The following is a 24,235-nucleotide window of genomic DNA, read 5'->3' as shown; positions in this document are numbered from 1 at the left end:
AATATCATTGGTGTTAAAGGTATTAAAAATGAAAGAGATGGAGAGAGGAAAGGTAAAAGGAGATGGAAATGGAGAGAGAACTGATATGGATCATATTCTCGTTCAGTTCTCAAATGACTACCTTCAATTTCCCTCAAGATGACAATATTATTGAATCATTTTCTTAGATTTTTTTTTTGTAGTGATGCACTGGTTCCCATGGTCTTACAAAACTAATCTGTCCAAATAGTACCAAACAATTACACTCTATAATGGATTAATTCAGCATTTTGTTTTCTATGAATGTTATCACTGATTCAGTAGGCAGCAGCTGCTCAATTAGAACAAATGTCTTGGCATTTCTGAGCAGAAGATTATATTTGTAATTCAGTGTCAATTTAATCAGTGATTTGCATGATTTTTTTTTTTTTTATGAAAGTAGTGTTTAATATTAAAGTATAATGTTTTTACAGTAATACAAGAAGGGAATGCTTCAGGGTAGCACTGTATATTGGGTTTTAATGCACTGATTGTATTGTATGTATAATATATAGTTTGTAGCCTATTATTGAAGATCATTGCCATAATGTGAAAACAAAGGCAAAAAAAAAAAAAGGATTGCTTTTACCAGTTTTATTGATTTCAAATGAATAATGTTATGATAATATAACAAGGAATCACACTCATTTGCATTAGAATGGTTGCACAAAGAATGCCTTCACAAGAAATAAAAAATAACTGGCCATGAGACACTGAATCAGTACATTCACACTGTTTAAAGTGAGATTAACGTTCAGAGGTATCACAAAAATCATGGGTAATTTTGGTGACAGATTTCAGTGGTATTCTTCTTTTGGCAATTGGGCACAAGAAACACTTTGTACTTCACTATATGGCCTTTGTATTCGTTCTTTGTACAATTATTTGGCAAAAGAAATCTACAGCAGGTGATGGAAAAGAAGTTCCCTTTTCATTTCTGGGCTGAGATTTGATTTATATTTCTAACTTGAGGTTATGTTCAAAGCGAAACAGGCACTTGAAAGACACTGAAGATGCACATTAAACTGTGTACACAGTCATGCAGTGATATAACATTGGTTACAGGACCTCAAGGTGAAGATACCTAAACACTGTCTATAACAGTGTGAGTTATTCCAGCCAATTTGCAGTCAGATGCCTCTTTATACAGAATGCTAAACGTGTCAGAAATAAAAGGGAACCAACTTTAGCATCATATAACTTATATACAGTTTAATATACATTTACACATTTTTCATCATTTGTTTTTTTAACTATCGAGCTTGTCCATAATTTTTGCAGGAGAAGGCAAAGCCATCCAGTTTGCATAAACACTATCATTGGCATATCTTGTAAATTCTGGATTAGTTGCATCAAGTCTGTTGAGTAGTACCGGGCTCTTCTCAGGCCAGTTCGGGTATGACATGCCTAAAAACGAAAACATATCACTGTTTCTGAACTGAAGGAAAAAAAAAATAGAGGGCAGACAGTAAGGCTCTCAAATGAAACTTATTTGTTGTTTGTTGTTTGTTTTCAACACCAATATTTAAATGTATGTGTGCATGAGAGATGTTTTTGGATCCAGTATTTACATGGAGTGTTTCTACATTCATGCAGTTACCTACTGTGATGTTTTTGTTATCCATGTTTTGTCTTTACCTAATGTCTATTTATTTTGGAATACCAACGCAGCTTTTTTTAGTATGCAATCTTTAAATTTTTTTTTCAGATTATCGGGGCATTAGAATGACTGCATAGGAAGTATGTTTATTGCTAAATACACCAAATGACTAACGTGTAAAGCCTTGCTTGTTCAATCATAATGGAAGAGTTTGATTAAAAAGCCTTACTGCTTCTCTTTTCAGCATTTTAAACCTTCTATAAACACAACTTCTGTAATATGTCAAAGATATTACAGAGACCGTCAGTATGTGATTCATACCAAACAGATTTATTTGATGGGACCTGTTTCAAATGTATACCAAATACAACTATAAATCAAGGTGGAATTGAGTCAGTGAATACAAAATAAGTATCTGAAACATGAACTTATACAAAATGTTTATCATACTTAAATTTAGTTCTTTAAATAGGAACTAATGTGAACCTGGGAATGTGTTTGTGTACATCAGAAACAGGTCCAAAATCAGAAATCTGATCATTTACACCACATACTATCTTTCAAAATATCAGGAAGTTTTTAGACACCTCTCACTTTCATGCCATTAGCACAATCACAGCACATCCTCCCTATGGAAGCCATTCAAAGACAAACAGATTCGATTATTATATTTGTTTGTTTTAGAATCGAGTGAATGCATGGGAAATTCTACCATAGAGCTTGTTTTCAATCCAAGTGGAAGGGAGGGTTCGAGGGAGAGGGGCGTTATTACAGTCCACTAGAGGGGTGTCCTCTTCGGACAGAGTGTCGTCATATAACAGGGCATCTGCTGGGGTGGAAGCTGCCAGATCCAGATAATCCTTTCAAGAGAAAAAAGGACAATTAAAACTTGAAAGAAACGATAGGCAGTGCTGAACAGTTTAGAAATTAATAATAATTAAAAAAAAGAATAATATTTGAAGAATTCTGATTTCTTTTAAAAAGCTAGTGGGATGCTAGTTACATTTTTGATACATTGCTTTGATTAAAAGAAAAATTGCTACTAACATGTTATTCTGTTGCTATAAAGGAGGACAGAGGGGTTTAAAACACTTACCTTGTGCAATCTTACCATTATGATAAAACATAAACAAAACAAGGCTCTTGGTTTTAGCACATGCTAATCAATAGTAAGCACTTTTAAAATGAACTGTTAAAACTTTAAAAGCTGAATAAGCAAAGATTTTGACAGTGTAATAAATCGTGTAGTGAAATGCAAGCAAGGTGGAACATATTTCCTAGGGCCATTTGCTCACCCACTCCTGAACTTCTTACATGACTTGTGTCAGCAGTATAGGAAGCATAAGTGCCATGAGTTGGTAAAATTGAAGCCCATGTCTGCTTAATTTTTTTTTTTTAATGCATATGCCTATAGTCATTTCTGTTCATTCTTACTCTGCTTTTCACCATCATCTTCTCCAGCTCTTTGCTGATCTCACTGAAGGTTGGTCTCTTATCTGGTTCTTGCTTCCAGCAGCGAAGCATCAGACTATACCTGTTAAACAAAAAAACACATTCATCAGCCATATGTCATACTCTTGCAGAATCATTTTTGTACTCAGTAGTGCCTATTTAATAGTTCAGAAGGTAAGCTATATTGGTTTTGTACATGATAACCTGCATGCCATTAGACGGATATCATTTGGATAATGATACTGAAAAGAATTAACCATGCTGATCAAGTAAACACACATTTCCTCAGTGCAGTTCTCGGGTTTTTCCATCCTGTAGCCAGTCTTGAGAAGATTAAAGAGCCGCTCAGGCGCAATTCCCGGGTAAGGGTTTCCACCCAGGGTCACAATTTCCCATAACAGCACCCCGAAAGACCAGCTTGAAATTAAAGAGGGAACCCGTTAGAAAACTGCCAGCACATATCCGGTTAATAGGAACAAATTTTAACACATAATACAGTATGTTAACTTACACATCACTTTGGGTGGTATATATATGGTCAAACAAGGACTCAATGGCCATCCATTTGACAGGGATACGACCCTTAAAAGTGGAAACACAATATGTAGTACAGATATTACTGTATTACCAAGTGCTTAACGGTGTCCAAGTGTTTAACGGGTATAAATAAGTTTAATAAAAAACAGGCAAAAGCATGTTTTTTCCTTATAAAAGTTCTACAAATCTGAAAAGTGATTTATTTGCAAACCCAGACAAATTTTGGGCATTACCTTGCTCCGCTTTACATAGGAGTCTTCCTCATAGACATCCCGCGACAAACCAAAGTCTGATATCTTCATCTTCCTGCCCTCTGCTACAAGTACGTTCCTGGCCGCAAGATCTCTATGAACAAGCTGCGAATAAAACAGCACTTGTAACTGTAAATTCTCTGAAAAATACTAAATATTCAAAACCATACACTCAAAAACACATACATTCTTTCATTCATTGTCTACAACTTAATGTTCCATGCAGAGTCACTAACAACAAAACACAATGATAAACATACCATCACAGTAAGGAACATGTTTAGAGTAGCAGGCCATGTTTTACAATGTGAGAGGGAACCTAAACGGCCAAAGGAAACTGACATGAAACTCCATGTAAAGAGTACCTCTAGCTGAGGTTCCAACCCTAGACGCAGAAACTGTGATATACCAACACTACCTGCTACAGTACATACACTTCCAAATTAAATAATCAAGGCACAATATACCTTCATTTCAGCCAGGTACTGCATTCCTCTGGAGATCTGCCAGGCGAACGATATGAGGTCTCCCATGGTCAGAGCTCTTTCATCCGGATTCTCAAGGTAGCTGGAGTTTCGGTTGGCATCATTGCCCATATAGCTGGGCCCTACTTTCCGGCTCTCTCTCAGAAAGTTTCGGAGCGATCCATACTTGGCATATTCAACAATCAGATACAGGGGACCTGGAAAGACAACAAGCAGGTAACAAATAATAACAAAAAAAGTCATTCAATTCTTTGAGGAAAATGATTATGAAGCATGAAATGCTGAACAATATATCATTCGTACCATCCTGGCTACAAGCTCCATACATTTTTATTACATGTGGATGGTTGACCTGCTTGAGCAAGGTGAATTCTGACAGAAGGTCACGAAGTTCACTGTGAGAAGCGTTTTCTGTAACAAATAAAAGGTACACATGTATAAAAATACATTCCCACAATTCATAATTTGTTCAGAGGTTATACACAAAGCCTTATTACACATATGTATTTGCACCAACATTTATCAAAGCTAATTCTCACAATTTATTTGGCCATCAAATTCAGGATTTTGATGCTATCTAATAATCATAATAGCTATCTTACCAGCTTATCCTTAAAATACAGGTAGTCGTCGACTTACGACATATGTAACTTACGACCGTTCGCCTTTACGACCACAATCGCTGGCCCCGGCGTGCAGCGGTGCGTACCGGCTTCCGGCATCATTTCACAGTACTGTACATATAGCCTACTCTACTTACGATCGATATGTCGGTCCCAGTTGTGGTCGTAAGTCGACGACCACCTGTATTCTACTTACTGTTTACTGCTTTTAATTAGAACACATAACAATGAATCAGAATCAATGATAAAATGTTTGGTAGCATACCAAGCTTTGTTACTGCTACACACACTATATATTAACCTAAAGTTAGCTAGCTTCCTATCAGATAGCTGATTGTAGGCACAGTAATATAATATAATAAAGTTTTTTTTTCCCACTTTGTTAGTGTTAATCCAGGCAAGTTTAGTTTTGCAAACTAATATCAAATTGCTCTCAGAGAATGCTCACTTCTTAGCTGGAAACATGTTACGCAGGTAAATGCAATGTTAGCTAGTTGCTAAATAAGTGCATGTGAGGAATATGCACTTTTATGATTGTTTAAGGGTGATAACAGCTCTGCATTGATTTTCAGCCCATGTTTTACATCAGATTCACTGTCAGTGCATTTAGGTGATGAATACTTATAACAATTTCTTTTTTTTTCTTCTTTATTGTCTTACCTTTTAACATTTTTACAGCTACAGTAGTGTATCCCGCCTTTCCTTTGAGCCGGAATGCTGTTGCTTTTACGACCTTCCCAAACTCTCCCTCACCAAGAGTTTTACCCAGGACAAGGTTCTTTCGTGGGAATTCCCACTTTGGATCCTCCTGTTAATGAAGTCAAAACAACATCTATGCCTAAAAAAATGCTTGTGTTTGTATTATTCCTGAACAATAATCAATATGAACAATAAAATATGGAGGAATTATGTAAAAACTCTTACAGGTATCTTGAAGGTGTCGATGGCCACCTGGTTTTCCATGGAGTCCAGAGATCCTCGTCGAACATTGTTGGCTGAGTAGCTGATAGGATAGGACTGGGCAGGCCTACGGAAAGTCATTTCAGCTGAAGCGATGGGAGGTTTGGGGGTGTTCTTATGATACCGGTGGATGAAGTAGGAGGAGAGGAGGATGGAGACGATAAAGGACAAAAGAACTGCTGTGGCTATGACAGTCTTACACATATCTTCACATATTGCCTCTGCATGAAAGATAAAAAGACACTAGATGTCACTATTAGTTTGGAATAGTTTGGATTAGTTTGTAAATCTAAGTACATCAATAAAACAGTCCAACACTATTCACATGAATAATGATTCACAGTCCAAACACAAGGACAAATGAGCTCACCTTCCATATCATCCTGCTCACAAAAGCACTTCTCCAAATAGCAGTAGCAGGTTCCATGCCCTGCCTTAATGCCAAGCATCAGGCCTTTCTCATGGCCTCCAATAACTGGCTCACCTAAACATGACAACAAAACCAGTAAGTATGTCTATCTAGCAACAACAGAGTAATCATTAACTCGGTCCCAAAAGCTGACAATCTGCTCACGAGTGCAATCCTGTGGACATATGGATATATTTTTCCTTTCAATCACATCACAGTAGCCGTCCGGACATGTACGCAGGTCTGGAGAACAAGTGGAGTAATTTGTTGATATAACTGTAAAAGAACAGTATGTAAAATTAGTGCACGGTGTAATAAAATCAAAATAAACAGACATCTTGTGTACATAATTTGAAAGCAAAACATTAATATTAATGAACATTCTTTGTAAATAAAACATTCAAAACAAGACACTGTAGCACACAGTGGTGCAGTCATTGATTATAAAGATTGATAATTAGACCTATTACCTTTTTCTGTGCCTTGTCTCCACTGACATCTCCCAGTGGGAGTTCCCAGGCCTCTGAATATCTCACACTCCCCATGCTGTCTCTTCTCTGCACAGGCCAAAGAATGCTGTCCTTCCATCCTTAAAGGATCTACTACAAAACACACACATTGAAGTGTCTGGACAATTGCCTGAACATTACACTCTAAAAAATACAAAATACACAGAAAGTTCTCTGCCTACTTCTTTTGTGCTCAAGTCTACAGTTGCTTCATTACAAAAAAAAGCTTGAATTAAACTATAGATAACCCACTTTTTAATTACTGTAGATTGTAAGAAATTTTCATCAAAACACTAAGCATGAATCTATTAGCTCTTTCAGGTAAAGAGAACAATGATTACCTCTGCCTTCGAAGATGATGATGACTATTGTTTTTGCCTCAAGCTGTTTATGCTTCTCATGAGCAACAAGCACATACTGCAGCTCCTGGCATTCAGGCCTGCGCAGCGGCTCTGTGTCATTTACATAGAGAACGCCAGACATGTACTCCAGATTCCGAGCCACATCAACCGCTGTGTAGCAGGACTGAGCATTAGCTGAGAGGTTCCTGTCACTCAACTCTAAATGGTATTCAATTTCTATACCCATGAACTTCAGGCAGTTGTCCACACATACTTTTCCAATCTAAAAAGAGACAGCCAGAAGGGACAGTCATTTAACAGTCATATTTTTATATATGCCTCAATTTTGATTAAAAGGTAAGTAATTTATTTTGTGAACATTTCCCTATTAATGGGAGAGATAGAGTATGACTTGTAAACAGCACATATAGTGCTTAAGTGGGCAAATGATCCTGATTTTAAGAATAAAAATAAGACAGTAACTTTAACCAAGCACCTGAGAGTAGGTCATTGACTTCCGAGACAGCACAAAGAAGTAAGTGATATTACTAAAGCTAATAGGAACAGCCAAAATAGTAACATTGAAATGCAGCATCACAGTTCCCTCAGGGCCGTGAAATGTAGTGTCGTTGACCAGATAGTCCAACTGAAATGAGCGATTCTCATCTACTGGAATGTTCCTTTTGAGACGCAACTCTGTACAAGGACAAAAAAAAAAGCAAAAACAATTATATTTACTGTGAATAAGTCACAGCGACTAATTAGCCTAAATCAGACAAGTTGCTTTAGCATCCTTACTGTACTTATAGACTGTCCCTCGAACGTTGCCAAAGATGAGCTTTTCCTCACTAAAGTTCTGTTCAATGGTAAATGTGTTTTTAATCCAGGAGTCATTAGTCAGTAATGTCCATTCATACTTATTCTGGCTCTGTTCCTTGTGATAGGCAGAAGTCGTGTCTCTGTCGTAAACAAACATATTGCCAAATACAGCTCCCTGCAATAGTAAAGAGACATTTTTAGACCTATAGGTAGAGGCAACACAAGGTTAAATGTTCAATGCCAATGAAATAAAATGCAATTTGTCTTATAAAATGTGTAAATCATAAATTATACGCAGAATGATTGCAATCATTTTTATTTAATAGTTTCCATAAAACATGAATGACTTCACATCAAATCAAAAAGACACACAGCAGCTTCAGTGCACTGCTTACCTCACTGCGGCTAAACGCTATAAGCACGTCCTCAGTGTCTGTGCCATTCACATAGGGAGGACTGTCATCCTCATCATATATAATGATATTCAAAGTAGTCACAGCAGTGTGTGATATTTTTTCTGTTTGTACTGAACACACTATCGACAGATTATAAACCTCCTTCACCTCACGATCTACAGGTGCTGTGACTATCAGCTCAGAAGTAGAGACATTGACTGCAAATGGCACTGGAATCTCTGCACACAACAACATAAAAATAATTTATTGGTAAAGCAATTGTTTAGGCTGTAAAGAAGAAAAAACTTTTTCGCAAAATGCAAAATGTGGTATGAATGTAGTTCTCATCATTGTCATCATCAATTGTATTTTTTTGTATGCTATTTGACCATAATGGTGCAACAACAACAACAACAACAACAACAACAACAACAATAATAATAATAATAATAATAATAATAATAATAATAATAATAATAAAGTATCTTTTCTCATGTATTTTGTAAATTAATTTGCTTATATATGTAGAATATTAAGATTTATAAAATATTATTCTTTTATAATTATAGAGTTGTTATGAGAAACACTAAATTATCCTTCATAACCTTTGTGGTCTCAGAGATAAAATAGTAAAACCAAAATAAATATTAAATATTAATATTAGTTTTTTTGTGGCTGACATCTGCCATTCTAAAATAATGAAGGTTAATGGTGAAAACCAGCCTTAATTTGTTGAAGTTACCTGTTTCCAGGCTGTAGCTGATGGTGTAGTTGGGGCAGAGGTCAGCAAGGGTAAAGCGACGGAGCTGAAGCAGAGGTCCAGGCAGGCGGTTCTCTTTTATATGAGTTTTTATCTCTTGAACACGTGAACACAGTCTTTGTCTCGTAATTTGGCCACATGTGGGCGCTGTGGCATTGAAGAATGTAAGACTGACCTCCACATTATTCAACTTTGTGCACTGCGTTTTCACAGGGGCTGCTGACACTTTCAGGGTCAATCTCTTGGTCTTTGTAGGCCAACTGCTAGCTAGAAGACGTACAATCAAAACACATGAAAAGGCACTTAAAAAGATTTCTGACCAGCTTCTCAGATATTACAGAAGCAAGACAACTTTTAGCTATCCAATTAAAAGAGCTGTATTAAAGTTGACAATAAATAAATAAATATATATATATATATATATATATATATATATATATATATATATATATATATATATATATATATATTTAGTGGACTTCTTTTAAACTTACATATTGACTCAAAGTCAGTCCAATCCAGAGTTTTGTTCATGTAGATCACTCCCATGGCAGTGTCGATATGGAACCATGATGCATAAGGAACAGATTTCTGGAGCGTCCACCAGTACAGGCAGAAGTATGGCTGCTCTGAAGCTCTATCCTGCATGGCGTGCACCTGCAGCACTGGTGTACCAGCTGCCTGGCCAACATAAATGTCCTCTGAGTATGTTTGAGGAAAGTAAAGTCCCCATGAGCCTGCAGCAAATACAAAAAGCCATAAAGAAACATGAAGTTTGAAAAGCCAGAACCAACAGGGCTTTTTATATTTGGCTATGAATTAAAAAAGGAGAACAAACTAAAATTTTGTATTATTTTCTGTAAACACTTTATTTTTTGCATGTCTTTTTTTTTTTTGTCTTCTCAGTAGCATATTGTAGAGCAAACCAAGAAATGGGCAGGATGTTAAATGTCTTTTACAATAGCATGAATTGCAGGGAAATATTTACCCTTTTAATAAAAATACAGTTAAATGCATTCTAAGAATTAATTACTAGCAGCTTGTGATCCAGATCGAAACAGCAGCAATGTGGCTCACATGTAAAGCAGCTATTAACTCATGAAAATGCATTCTGGACCAAACAAGACTGAACCAGATTTGAGGCATGGGCCAAATCCAAGCACCACATTGATTTGGTGAAATTAATATCGCACTGTATCGTAGTGCTTTTGAGCTTTAGGTACACATATACATTTCTTGACTTGATTCAGATTTGGGCCAGGTGTAAGTTTTGACTTGACTTTATTATAGATGGCCTTATCTGTAAGAAACATCATATAAAGTTATACAATTGTATTATAATTAAAAACTGGAATAGTTGATATCACATACTGAACAAACAAAGAGCACATTTTTAACTTTTGTTTCATTTGATTCTAGTTAAGCCTTATAACACTTCACCTATTTACTGTTTCCTTCAAATACAGAAGATTATGGAGCTTCGTACTTGACAAATGTCTCTGAATATTAAATTGTATATTTGAGATTTACAACATCAAACCCTAAATTCAAAGCTCAAAAAATTCAAATTTAAAAAATGTAGTTTTTATGTATTTTATAATGTTATGATAACAATTTTGAAGGCAAAAGTCAACCTGTAGCAATTTCTAAACTAAGGGAAAACTTGCAAAAATATGTATATGTATTAAATACACCACAGAAAAACACAGATTTGTAACGAATGTGATATGCGATGCATATGTAACTCACATATTTAAACTTTTGTTGGTTTCTAGTCTCGATAGAATTATCTATGTGCTAATTATATATGTGTCCTATTTTACAACTGGATCACACATAAAAACAAGTGAGTTGCTCAGTGAAATCAAGAAATACATCCTTGTTTTAGATTAAGTACTTTAGTGAATGACAAGCAAAGTAGTATCTCATATGACATGAACAAGCCTATTAATGAATTTCTCACATGTCAATATAATGTGGTTTCCGTTTCTCCTTGTATTCACCTTGGGAAGTTTAATTATGGTGGATAACATAATACTGTGAAGAAATGAATCATTACCTACAGTGGGACAGTGAATATTGGGGGATGGGTAATCTATAAAACACCATAACAGCCCCATGCGCTTTACTGGAAATTGGAGAGGCGAGTGTTCGGTCTGTAATTATATCCCTCTTGTGTTCCTGTCCGACGGCTGTGGGCAGCTACTTAGGAACGTAGTAATATCATTAGCAGACATAGAAACTAGATTTTCTATTTCTGTTGTTGTAGTTTAGGCTTTGGCTCTGGTTTCAGACACTGATTTGATTTAACTGTGCTGGGATGACAGGAGGTCGGATTGATGGATACAAGGCGTACCTTCCTGAAGAATGGAGATACTCCCAGATGCACACTCCAACCTCTTTTATTAAAAGCCTTGCTTAGACACAGACAAACATCAAAAGGAATGCAGTTACTTCGCAAGCTTTGTGTCATTGCTCAAGGTAGCTGCTTCACTATATTGAATTGTTTATCTTATAAACTTGGTCAGTTATTTTTGTCACATAAGAAGAAATTCTCGTAGGTTTCTCCAGCGCAATATGAACATATTCCCAAAGATAAATGTTAAAAAAAAGAAATATTTTGAATTTGTCAATAAATTTTAAGTAAATCAGAAATGAATCTCACTGTGTGGGTTTGAAGGAAAAAACCCAAAACAAATAAAGGCAACAATAAAATTTTGGTTGATAGTATTTTTGATATAATATAAAATATGATGCCATTTCAAATACCACTGATGCCTCCAGAGTGCCCTATGGCTGCAATGGAAAAAGAAAGATAATTCAGTGAACGCTAAAAACTTGTAGTTTAAAGTAACAATGTGGCATGCTAACGTTATGGTAGACATACGTAAGAAAACTTGCAGCATTAAGTTACGCTGCATCCCTTTGCATGGCGAGTAATTAGCTGGTTGTAAGTGGTAATTGATTTTAATGTAATTTCAAGTATTCACATTAAAACTCCATGGCTGTGATTATCCACTGCACATGGTCTCCACAGTATTATAGCCTTGATTATAAAAATAAGAACTATACTGCGTGTATCAACCTGACTGTCATAGTAAGATAGATGTAATGTTTAGCCTGATGTTAGCTATGAGGGAAGCAAATACTCCATTAACTGCCATTGCCCCAGACACCAAAACATGCACAAAAATTACACATTGCATTGACGTGGCTTGCAGCTTGGTAGGTGTCAAAATATTATTTGATAGCCTTATTCTAGATCACTTTGCATTTGTAATATTCTCTCTTTTATATCTTTAGATATGTATTTTATGTATTTATTCATTTGCTGATTTATAGCCATGTGACCATTACAGGCTGAAATATATGGTAAAGGAAACTCAACTGAATCTGCTTATCATATGGTGAGAGTATGGAGAGTGAATAATAATAATAATAATAATAATAATAATAAGAAGAAGAAGAAGAAGAAGAAAAAGAAAAAGAAGAAAATGAATAAGAGAATAAAGAAGAAGAAGAATATCACAAATTACACAAGCTGGATAAAAAAACTGCATAAAATCTGATCATTAAATTATAAATTATTGATGTTCTGACAAATAATTTTTGGAGTAATTACTCTGAGCAGTTAGCTGGAAGACTGCAACTACACAACTTATAAAACAGTAGGAAGCATAAAAAAAGCTTGTCTTAAGACTTGCTAGTCTTTATAACTACGATACAGACAAGGTAGTGATTGACATCTGGGAGTATGTTCAGGCCTCTGGCTTAGTAAGTGTTCCAGCAGACTGACATTGTCACAACAGTGTCTGTCATATTAGCATATTAACATTCTATAATGTCCAGTTGTGATGTTGTTACCATCATAAGCTTTAGAGTATGACTCACAGCAGCACAAGACACCATATGTCTATTTTTTTAACTATAATTTTTCACTTTGAGTTGCATTTTTTGTTGTATGTTTTCTTTTGTAAAAATTTCTGTGGCTTGTCTTCTTCTTCTTCTTCTTCTTCTTCTTCTTCTTCTTCTTCTTCTTCTTCTTCTTTTTTTCTTCTTTCGGCTGCTCTCATTAGGGGGTTGCCACAGTGGGTCATCCATCTCTGTACCCCCTTGTCCTCTACATCTGCCTTTTTCAAACCAACTACCTGCATGTCTTCCCTCACCATATCCATAAACCCTCTTTGGCCTTCCTATTTTCCTCCTTCCTGGCAGCTCCATCCACAGCTTTCTCCCCATGCTCCTCATCTGCACATGTCCAAACCATCTCAATCTCGCCTCCCTCACCTTGTCTCCAAAACGTCCTACATGCGATGTCCCTCTAATAAACTTGTTTCTAATCCTGTCCATCCTTGTCACTCCCAATGAAAATCTCAGCATCTTCAGCTCTGCCACCTTCAGATACCCTTCTATCACAAATCACTCCTGCCACTCTTCTCCACCCACTCCACCCTGCCTGCATTCTTTCTTCACTTCTCTAACACACTCTTCATTACTTTGCCCTGTTGACCCCAGGTACATGAGCTCCTCCACCTTCACCACCTCTTCTCCCTGCAACCGCACCACTCCACTGCCCTCCCTCTCATTTACACACATGTACTGTGTCTTACTCCTACTGATTTTTATTCCACTTCAGCACATACTGCCACCTTTCCAAGCTCTTCACCAACTGCTCCCTATTCTCACCTCTAATAACAATATAATCTGGAAACTCCTGTCTGACCTCGTCCGTCAACCTGTCCATCACCACTGCAAACAAGAAAGGGCTGATCTGATCTGATCCTTGATGCAGTCCCACCTCCACCTTGAACCAGTCTGTTGTTTCTACTGCACACTTCACTGCCATCACACTGTCCTCATAAATGTCCTGCACCACCCTCACATACTTTTTTAAAACAGCTGACTTCCTCCTACAATACCACAACTCCTCTCTCGGCACCCTGTCACCTCTTCTCTTAGCCTGGTATCCACATAACTTCACATAACTTCATGGTGTAACTGATTAACTTTATTTCCCTGAAGTTACTGCAGGTCTGCACATCTCATTTATTCTTATAAACTGGTACCAGCACACTCCTTCTCTATTCTTCAGGCATCCTCTCACCTTTCAAAATCTTGTTGAACAATCTGGTTAAAAACCCCACTGCCATCTCTCCTAAACATCTTCATGCTTCTACCGGTATGTCATCTGGTCCAACTGACTTTCCACTCTTTATCCTCTTAATCGCTGCTCTCACTTCCTCCTTTCTAATCCTATCCACTTCCTGCTTCACCATTTTCACATCATCCAACCTTCTCTCTCTCTCATTTTCCTCATTCATCAGCTGCTCAAAATACTCCCTCAACACACTCTCCTCACTAGTCAACACATTTCCATCTGCATCCTTTATTGCTACAACTTGCAGCACATCCTGTCTCATTTTTATAATTACTAATCAAATAAGCACATTATCACATTATAGTTTAATGATTACACATTATAATATTATGAATAACAAAATTGTCAGAGAATGTTGAAGACTGAGAGTGTTATATTACATATTGAGTATTTTACAGTATTGTATATTGTATTGTATAGTATTTACAATACTTTTACATTATAATAAAGGTTTTGTAATAAGAGCAACAAGCTGGCCTGACTCACATTTAGAATAGACCATTAAACCAATTGATTATTACGCTTAAATAAATGTAAATGCATTTGTATGGCTAATTGATCATAAATATGCAAAGTATAGCCACAGCCTGAATCATAAACGTAAATATGGTGCAGCCTATTGTGTTGATTTCAGTTCCTATGCAAATTGAGTGTAAACTCAATAGGTGTAGAAACACTCAGACACAGGATATGGGGTCAAATACTTGCAGCTTGAAAGTGTATATGTTTTCTTTGATATGAATGAGGTCACATTCCCTAAAAAATCTAAACCCACTGCAAACTGATACGCATTCCAGAACAGCAGTCTGACTGCACAAGACCTCACAAACACGCAGCATATATGTGCAGTCTCAATAAATGACAGTAAGATTGGTGTATTGGCTGCTCAGCGAGTAAGTCGGATGATGAGGAACGCCCTCTGGATCGGTCAGGACAAAGACAGGAACTTGATTAGCTGGATGTATGCTCTGCCAGAGAGATTTAGCATCTATGACATCATGAGCTGTTACAGAGAGAGGGGCTTTTACTTGCCATTCTCTCTAACTGAACAGAAAACGGAAGCAGGCAGAAAGTCCGAGGAATCCACCATCTCATAATCCACTTTCCAGTCAAAGAGTGCTATTCATGTGATGTTATGTGTAAGTACTAAGATGCATTTACTGCAATTATCTGTTGTTCCGTTGAAGCAACATGGCTGCAGCTGAAATGACTCAAAATTACTACATTTGTTTAGCAATCATAATCATAACTCCATGTTCGTTCCTTACTGAAACACAGCAGTTGAGTATAAATGGACTGGTTTGTTTGCTATAGGCAGCGGAGGTCATGAAACAAAGTACTGATCTGTGGGAAAACAAGGTCCATGCCCTTTCATTCAAGGTCAGTACACACAGCCAGTGTCGCCAAACAGAGGCTGACTGGAAGTCAAGTATTTAGTCTGACAGCTGGTCAATCAATAGCTATAGTAATCAAGACCGACAAAAGTTAAAACTCTTCCTCCCCTCAACCAAATGCACATTACCTTATCAGCCACACAACAAACAACCTAAAGAAAACAACGATAAAATAAGAGATAAGATGTTTCTGATTTTTTTGTTTTTTTAATGATTAAATTCTACTAATCGAGCTATAAAAAAATAAAAATTCAAACAAATCAGTGTTACTAAATAGTCTTAAAGCAAATGATGACGACTGTGTATAATATGTGTATAATATAGCAAAAAATCATTACCCTGCCACTGCAACGATTTAATTAACTAAAAGGCTGTCAATTAAGCTGCAATTCAATAAAGGACTGTTATTATTGATCATTATGTTCCAATTTCCCTGCACCATATTCAAAGCATGCCAGACCTATTCTCCAAAAATACACAACAGTTGAACGATTCTTTGTGAATTTTAATGCAATATTCCTGCAAGCACTTACTCTTATTAAACACCTAGCACAGAGTTTGTTTTGTGACCTGACTACAAATTTATATATTTAAAAAAAAATCACAAGCGGAATAATACAATAAACAAAATTCAGTCTTAACCTGATTTAAGGGCTTTAAAATGTTATACAAGCAAATGGCTGCATTATTAACTTTTTATTGAACAGTCATGGTTTTCTAAATAAAAACAGGCAGGCATTTAAATGTAATACCAATGTAACCACTATCGCCATCAAGATAAGCAAGGAATAAAATGTATCAGGAATAGACATCACTCATTAGAAAAATCTAATTTAAAGTCTGCTGTTGGATTGGGCTCCAAATTTAAATTTGGTTTCCAAGCTCTCTTGGGATTGCCTAGGACATTAGGACTCACAAATGAGAAACCTTTACGCAACATGTTGTATTCAATGCCATTATTATCAGGCCAATTACCAGCAAATTGAATCTAGAGTTTAGATGGACTCAAAGATAAAGGGGCTACAAGGACACAAACAAAGAGCACAAACAAGAATTTTGAGGTTGTGATCCATGTGATAATCCATTACTGTATAAATGAAAGGCACTTCTAGATTGCTGTGATAATTACCCCCTCTGTGCCAACCTGTGACCTGCTCATGCATTTTACCATAAGCAACCGCTGAGTTTTAATTTCCTGACTCCATGGATGAAATTGTCCACTTGGTAATTTTGCATGAGCCAATAGGTCTAAAAGACTGGACCATAGAGAGCCATTTTGTGAGGAAATGTGGAATGAGAACTAAATGCAATAAAAAACTAGAATACTAAACTATACACAGTTAAATATTGTTTCAGTATTCAGTATCATAGACTGATTGAATTATCATGTCTCATGGACATAAAAAAGAATATTCAATGCTTAGTCCTATTTTTTTTTTTTTTTATTAATTCCAAAGATATAACATCAGCAAAGCTGTTGTGATTGTTGTTCATTGTTGTAAATGATCACTCAAATGCCTCACCAACCACTGGAACATAACGTGTAAAGACTCGTGTAGTGAACAAGAGCTCCAAATGCCCTTGGGACATAATTTCAATCAATGTCTCCTTGTGCCTACACCAGAGCAAATTAGATTTTACTGATGCATGGAATGGAAATGTGACCCTTAACTAACTAAAAGATCAGGGATGGAGCTCCAAAAGGTACAGCAGCCCACATGCACCACATAGTTTCCTCAGACACAATGCTACATGACAATTTCACCCCAGATGAAGGTTTTTTCAATAATACCAACAGCCTTTTACCTAGATTTGATGGTTTTGAAATGAAAAGAAACCACAATGCAAACTGAGAAATGTACTTTAGAATCACAATGCTCAAAATTCATAGGTATATTGGTTAAATAATCTGCTGATCTCATAGATTAGGGGTTTGAATATAAAATGTTTACTTAGCCAAAATATCTTTGTCTGTCTAAAAATGTGTCGTTTTTTACCCGTACAATACAATTCATTCCTTTAAAAGGATACTGTTTTGTCAGGACCTTTCTAGAAGTTTCATTTAAAGTGTTTTGGTATTAGAAAATCACATTACAATCCATGTACTGTATAAGGACTGTCAAATCAATAGCAAATATGGTGGTGGATTTTGGACAAGGTTTAATAGTTCATTAAATTGCAAAAACAACAGTTTGGTTAGTGAATTTAGTTTTATAAAGTGCATATATATATATATATATATATATATATATATATATATATATATATATATATATATATATATATATATATATATATATATATATATATATATATATATATATATATACACACACACAATTTTAAGGTAAGCATGGATTCATCAAAGTATTTCTACAATTTGTGTGATGTACTGTTTAAAAACAATGCTGGCAATGTAAGTGTAGCAAATAACAGAGAAGTCTCTTCTCTAAAATGCAGTCTAATCAACATTGTATTTGTGCAATCATATAAAAAGTGGTGACGATAGCAAGAAAATCAGCAAGATTTACAAGCTCTCTGAAAGCAACTCAAGACACAAGCTAAACTAAATCATATAATGTAATAAGTAAATAAATCAAATAGTGTCATGCATCAAATAAGATTTATTGGCCTGCTCTGTCTCAAAAGCAGGAGCTGCTGATGAACATGATTGTTTTAATGCAGATGTGTAAAGGGGCAACTGTTTTTGTTTAGTTTTAACTTATTCAAATCTAAATCCCTAATAAGCAAGTTGACATGAAGTAGAAACCTCGAGTAGAAGTAATCTCAGTAGGGAACCTCTCCTCTTATAGGGGACACCAGATAGTGGGGATATGATTCCACTATTACAGAGAAAAGACAACAATCATACATCTGTTAAAAGGACATATGCTGCATATGTACATTACTCCAGGTCTGAGTATGAGTATGATTCTTGTGTTATGTTACGGCATATACCTAAAACCTAACATTATCATTATTACCATATAAACCATTATCATTATTTTCATGTAAATAATAAACAGCCAGATAAAAAGTGAAAACTATCAGAACTGAACTAATATTCGAGGCTAGTTAACTACATTATCAACAAAGTATGTGCACATATAAACATCATTTCAAAAGTCTAAATGAGGATGTAGTACAGTAGATAGATAGATAGATAGATAGATAGATAGATAGATAGATAGATAGATAGATAGATAGATAGATAGATAGATAGATAGATAGATAGATAGATAGATAGATAGAAACACCATTTATATGAACTTTTTTGGCATTTGGCAGTATTATCAATAATGTTTATAATGCTTTCTATTCAGATGTTTTGCTAAATATTTAATATGTGGTATATGATATCAAACATGAGCGCATTCTGATATGACAATATGATGAGATAACACCCTGGTATCAATTCCACCCTCCAGCAAACAAAACTTCTCAGGTCTACTACAAGGTTAGTCCTTTCAGGTCCTGACTCAGGGGGACAGTAATGTATGAACTGTTCTAGAGTCCACAGTGCCCCACCCAATGTTTTTTCCATGAGAGGATGTAAATCAAAAGCTGGGTAAGAACAACTGAGCAGAAAAAAACCCAGCTGAATGTAAGCCATATGCTCTTATAATGCAAATACATCATATCAACATAAAATGGCTCTATAAAAGAACAGATGAGTAATCTAAGTCAATAATTCCAGTAATCTAGCTACAATGCAAATGTCAAAGAGATATCCCAAGATGAAACATTAGACGGTGATAGTGGATTATTTCCCTTGCTTCCAATTTAGTCAAAACACATTACTTTCGTACCATCCGTTTTCATTGGACGACTTGTGATAAAATAAACGAGATCCATTTTGTAGGAGGAGCTGCCAACCATCTTGTGTCTTTAATGAGGGATTTTAAACCTCATCTGTTATCAGAGCAGTGTGCACTATTATTTTACTGGCACTATTTTCCCTTCAGAAGACAAACACACCATGTTTGTCGAGAATTCGGCCCACCTGCTGCACACCTGCCCTCTGACGGCCACTCAGCCTTTGTTTTCCTAACTGTCAGGAAATGGGCCACTGTACCATTATCAACATGGCTTTTTCACAAAACAAACTTCCAAAACAACCTCAATATGATAGCATCTCATGTAACATACTGTACCTTCAATGTTGGAAAGAGGAAAAAATATTACATTTAGCAGGTGATGTGTAAAAGAACAGGTTTTAAAAAAAGAGATGCACTACTCTTCAACCACTGAATCCTCTAAATGAGAGCTTCAACAAAGAATGTACAGTAACTCCCAACAAGCAATTTCAGAACATAATCAACTGAATGCAGTGAACTAATGTGGCAGAAATCATTTTCATCTCATAGGGCATTAGTCATATTACATATTCAATATTTCTATTTTAATGAAAATCACAAAGTTAGATTCCATTGTCTTATACGTATGCCTCCTTAAAAAATATGACCAGAAATTAACAAAAATATTCTTTTATCTCACATTCTGCTGAACTGAAACTGCCAATGGAATATTTAAAAATGAGGATAAACAGTCAAGCAAAAACATAAAGAAATTTCCATTCTTATAATTTTGTAAAAACAAAAAACAAAAAACAAGCAAACCTTTACTTACAGTGCATTGCAAGTTCACATATAAGCGAAAAGTTGTCGTTTTTTTTTTACCACAGACATGGAAATACAACAACATAATACAGTTTTTTTTTCTGCATGTGTATTATACACATCAAAATAAACTTCCTAAATTAAAACATTTATTGAAAAAAAATTTTAATATTGTAAAAATATGCAATATTTAATAAATACTTCTGAATAGATAACATTTTCATTTATAATTGTTATTTTAGAACAAAGTCTTTTAACAAAAAGCTGGATTTATCATTTATTGCTCAGAGGGTGACGGTTCAGACACTGCTCTTCGTCGCTTACAATAATGAAGGAATAAAGAAATGCAGTTCTCATAGGCAGACACACAAAGCTACATGCTTTCTGGATGACAAAAATAGCAATAGAACCTCTGCTATGTACTACTTTTGTCTGCATTTAACCTGCTCCAATGTTATTATTCCCCGTTAATGCAACTATCCACACATCCTCATCTACTAACCTCTGAGCTATGAGTAAGAATTTAAATATAGTCATTTTTCAGTGTGTTGTGTTTGTGCAGTTGGACAGAGGGTTTTAAAAGGGATTATGAAATATATATATATGGATTGTGTGAAGCCTGTGCCACAATTTCTGTGGCCACAATGCAGCTTCATATTTAAAGTGCGAAAGTAAGTAGGGAAGCTCAGGGGCACATTTCAACCTGCCAGATTTACAACGTCCACTTGTAAAAAGGCAACTTAAATGTGTGTTTTGTGTGGGTCACTATTTTTATTTAACATGGGCTACAATGGACTGTTTATTTTTAGGCTAGCAGACTCTACATTGAGGTAAGCGCACTGTGATTCCAGTGCATCATTGCCCAGACCTAGAAAAAGGTAAAAGCTAGAATCCTTATGGGGACTTCTGCTGTTTCTCTGAAAGTACCATTAAAGCTTCTAGGCAAAACTTGACAGGGAACGAATTCTTGTATAATTGACATTTTTACAATATACATGTATATATTTTGAAAGTAAAAAGTCTATATAAAGAGCATTTGAATATTTTTTTGTAAAGAGTGTAATAATAATTAATAAAAGACAAGCAACAAAAGCTGTTGCTTGATGAATTCCTACATTACATCCAACATTAATTTGCAGGAATTAAATTTTTAAACAACATATTTATTTCTGTGCAGTTACTCAAGAGACTGGAGCTTCTTTATTTTATATCTTCTCCTTCATGGTTAGATTAAGGAATCCTTTTCTATTGTGTGTGGGTGAATGTGGTCTGTGTTTTTGGTGTAGCTATTATGAAGCCATGGGCAATTTCCCAGAAATGGACAATAAAGTTGTTTATTCGATTACCATATTAGAAAATTGTGCCTTAAGGATTAAAAGAATCCTGAGACAACCTTATCATAGTAAAGTCAGATAATGCCTTTAGGAGAACTTGTGTAACTTGTTCAAATGAGTGATATTAGTGCTATAAGATATGGTTCACACACAAAAAAAGATTTAATAAAATATTGTTGATGAAGTCCCAGTCTGCGAAGGAAACCAAGCTTGTACTCTGACTTACCTTCCCAGAGAAGCAAGAGGACCAGGACGGTGTCTCCCCACAGAGTAAAAGCCCGTGTCCTAACCATGCCGCACAGTCATAAGGGGAATTTCGCAACAAATGAACGCAATCAAAGGTGCAGCGGTTATTGTTTTTATTTTTTTGGAAAACAATAAAGATCCAAAATATTCAAAAGTAAAACGTTTTTATGCAGCAGTGCAAAGAAGTCCGTATGCTGAGTATCCCATTGACGGGCTGCTGAGTGTGTGTGTGTGTGTGTGTGTGTGAGAGAGAGAGAGAGAGAGAGAAAAAGAGAGGGAGCGCGAGTGCGTGAGTGTGTGAGTAGCGACACACAGGGGGAGGATCAGCTCAAGCATAACGTTGAGCGCACACGCAGCTACAGCATCACTAACGTTCTCGGATTCCCTAAACAAAGTCTTAGAGTCTAATTAAAGGACATTTCTATTTAACATAGCTAACATAACACAGAATTCCCAGAGCTGATCTAACACACATTATGGAGTTACTGCATATACACAGTGTTCAGGTGACATCACTGATTTCAACCCATCACATGTGCTGTGTTTTTTTTTTTTTTGTAATGTAATGTATTGTAAACTGAGAAAATAAGTCCAGTGCTTGAATGACACTGATCCATTAGTCTGCTATTGGATATAACCTGCCAGTTCTTGTAAGCAAAGAACACATTTTTCATATATTCCACCACATTTTACAACATTTTTTTATAGAACACTGTCCCAATTATGAATTGCTTGTGTTTGCTTCCTCAGGCCAAATGCAATCATCCTTTCTCTGACTCAGGAACAGAACAAACAGAAAAAGCTTATGACAGTAAACATGCTCAGCAAACAGGGAAAACATGATGTTGCACTGATTACATATCTGCAGAACAGGACAGCCAAATGGAGATGGCTGCTGGATAGATATGTAGCTGGTACACTGAATATAAGGTTGTTTATCTCATATGTAGACTATAGATTGATGACTATTCTATGATAATTTCACTGAAATAAGCAACAAATAACAAATAAAAAATGATTTATTAACAAATATATCTATTATTTTATTTATTATGATGATGATGATGATGATGATTATTAATAATCCACCCAAAACAGTGCATTATACTATAGTGTTAAGGCTGCTTTGGTAAAGCTTTAAAATATCCTGTCATTTTCCACAAATGCTTTTAAACTACTTTAAATGCTTTGAAGTATGTTCGAGAGCACATTGAACATGCAAAGAGGTATACAAACTAGCTGAAGTGGCAGACACAGAAGCCCTAGGCTCAAGCTCATATGAGTAGAGAGAGACCAGGGGTTTCATAAGTGGTACAAGTTGTTAAATTATTGCATTCAAATCCAGACTCTTTACACCTAGAATTCAAAAGAGACATCAGTCTGGTTTGTTGAATGTCACATTGGCAGGTATCTCTCTACTAAAAACACTATGCATTCTGGTACCTGGACAGGCCTTTGATTCTCAAGCCATAAATAATCACATTCTTTTGAATGATACACAAAACAGCAGACTGTGAGATTGCAGACGACTTATTGCACCATTGCATACTGTATACAGCAAAAGTAAGTACTCACATTTCAGCAATCATTTTCAGTCATACTTTCAAGGGACAATACTATAGAAATTAAACTTGGATATATTTTAGAGTAGTCAATGTGCAACTTGTATAGCAGTAAAGATTTACTGTCCTCTGAAAATAACTCAAAATACAGCTATATTTGTCAATATAGCTGGAAGTGAGTACACCCTCAACGTGAACATGTCAAAACTGTGTCCATAGTGTCAATATTTTGTCTGAGCACCATTGTTATCGAGCACTGTCTTAATCCTCTTGGGCATGGAATTCACCAGAGCTGTACAGGTTGATGCTGGAATCCGCTTTACGGAGCATCAACTGCATCACCCATGTACCAGCAGCAGTCATGCAACCCCAGACCATGATGCTACCACCACCATACAATTGATAGCAGCATCGGAGCCAAATAAGTTTATCTTAGTCTCATCAGACCACAGGACATGGTTCCAGTAATTCATGTTCTTGGACAGTTTGTTTACATTAAACTATTTGCAGGCTATCTTGTGAGCCAGCTGCAGAATAAGCTTCCTTCTGTGACGACGGCCATACAAACTGACCCTATTGCCGTGTGCGGCGTATGGTCTGATGAAGCGAATGGTCTGTGAAGCGAACCTTCTGCTTCTGCAACCTCTAAAGCAATGCTGCAGCACCCATGCAAACACCCAGTGGTCGGTGTGAAAGAATTGTACTAAAAGCACCAAATATTAACTGCTCTAATACAAGAGACATACATTTGTATGGTCCTGTC

At 36.0% G+C, this 24,235-nt stretch overlaps 1 protein-coding gene across 2 annotated transcripts; it reads right to left on the bottom strand.

Moving 5' to 3' along the window:
- Window positions 1–597: 597 nt before the first annotated feature.
- ret (ret proto-oncogene receptor tyrosine kinase) lies at window positions 598–22,235 on the bottom strand. Of its 2 annotated transcripts, none has more exons than XM_083539466.1 (20): window positions 21,891–22,235; window positions 9,654–9,896; window positions 9,142–9,426; window positions 8,400–8,638; window positions 7,984–8,179; window positions 7,682–7,881; window positions 7,186–7,468; window positions 6,806–6,937; window positions 6,501–6,611; window positions 6,297–6,410; window positions 5,891–6,147; window positions 5,627–5,774; window positions 4,647–4,754; window positions 4,326–4,540; window positions 3,841–3,963; window positions 3,582–3,652; window positions 3,350–3,487; window positions 3,053–3,152; window positions 2,331–2,478; window positions 598–1,425 (listed from the first exon to the last, which is right to left on the bottom strand). In XM_083539466.1, the coding sequence occupies exons 1-20, from the start codon at window positions 21,955–21,957 to the stop codon at window positions 1,268–1,270; spliced, it is 3,336 nt and encodes a 1,111-aa protein (XP_083395592.1). In that variant the 5' UTR covers window positions 21,958–22,235; the 3' UTR covers window positions 598–1,267. The 2 variants fall into 2 exon arrangements, with proteins under 2 accessions (XP_083395592.1, XP_083395593.1); XM_083539467.1 differs by having other exon boundaries at window positions 6,806–6,934; window positions 21,891–22,156.
- Between the last annotated feature and the right edge of the window lie 2,000 nt (window positions 22,236–24,235).

The sequence above is a fragment of the Silurus aristotelis genome (assembly GCF_946808225.1).
Source record: "Silurus aristotelis genome assembly, chromosome: 4".
Taxonomy (NCBI): Eukaryota; Metazoa; Chordata; class Actinopteri; order Siluriformes; family Siluridae; genus Silurus; species Silurus aristotelis.
The sequence above is the reverse complement of the archived record's forward strand: the minus strand, read 5'-3'. Positions and strand labels throughout refer to the sequence as shown.

Bases quoted from the DNA above. Each gene is read 5' to 3' on its own strand.
- ret (XM_083539466.1), bottom strand. From the start codon at position 21,957: ATGGTTAGGACACGGGCTTTTACTCTGTGGGGAGACACCGTCCTGGTC. The intron at 6,938-7,185 runs GTAATCATTGTT...TGTGTTTTGTAG, and splicing joins CATCATCTTCGAAGGCAGAG to TAGATCCTTTAAGGATGGAA. The intron at 4,755-5,626 runs GTAAGACAATAA...TATTTGTTACAG, and splicing joins AGCTGTAAAAATGTTAAAAG to AAAACGCTTCTCACAGTGAA.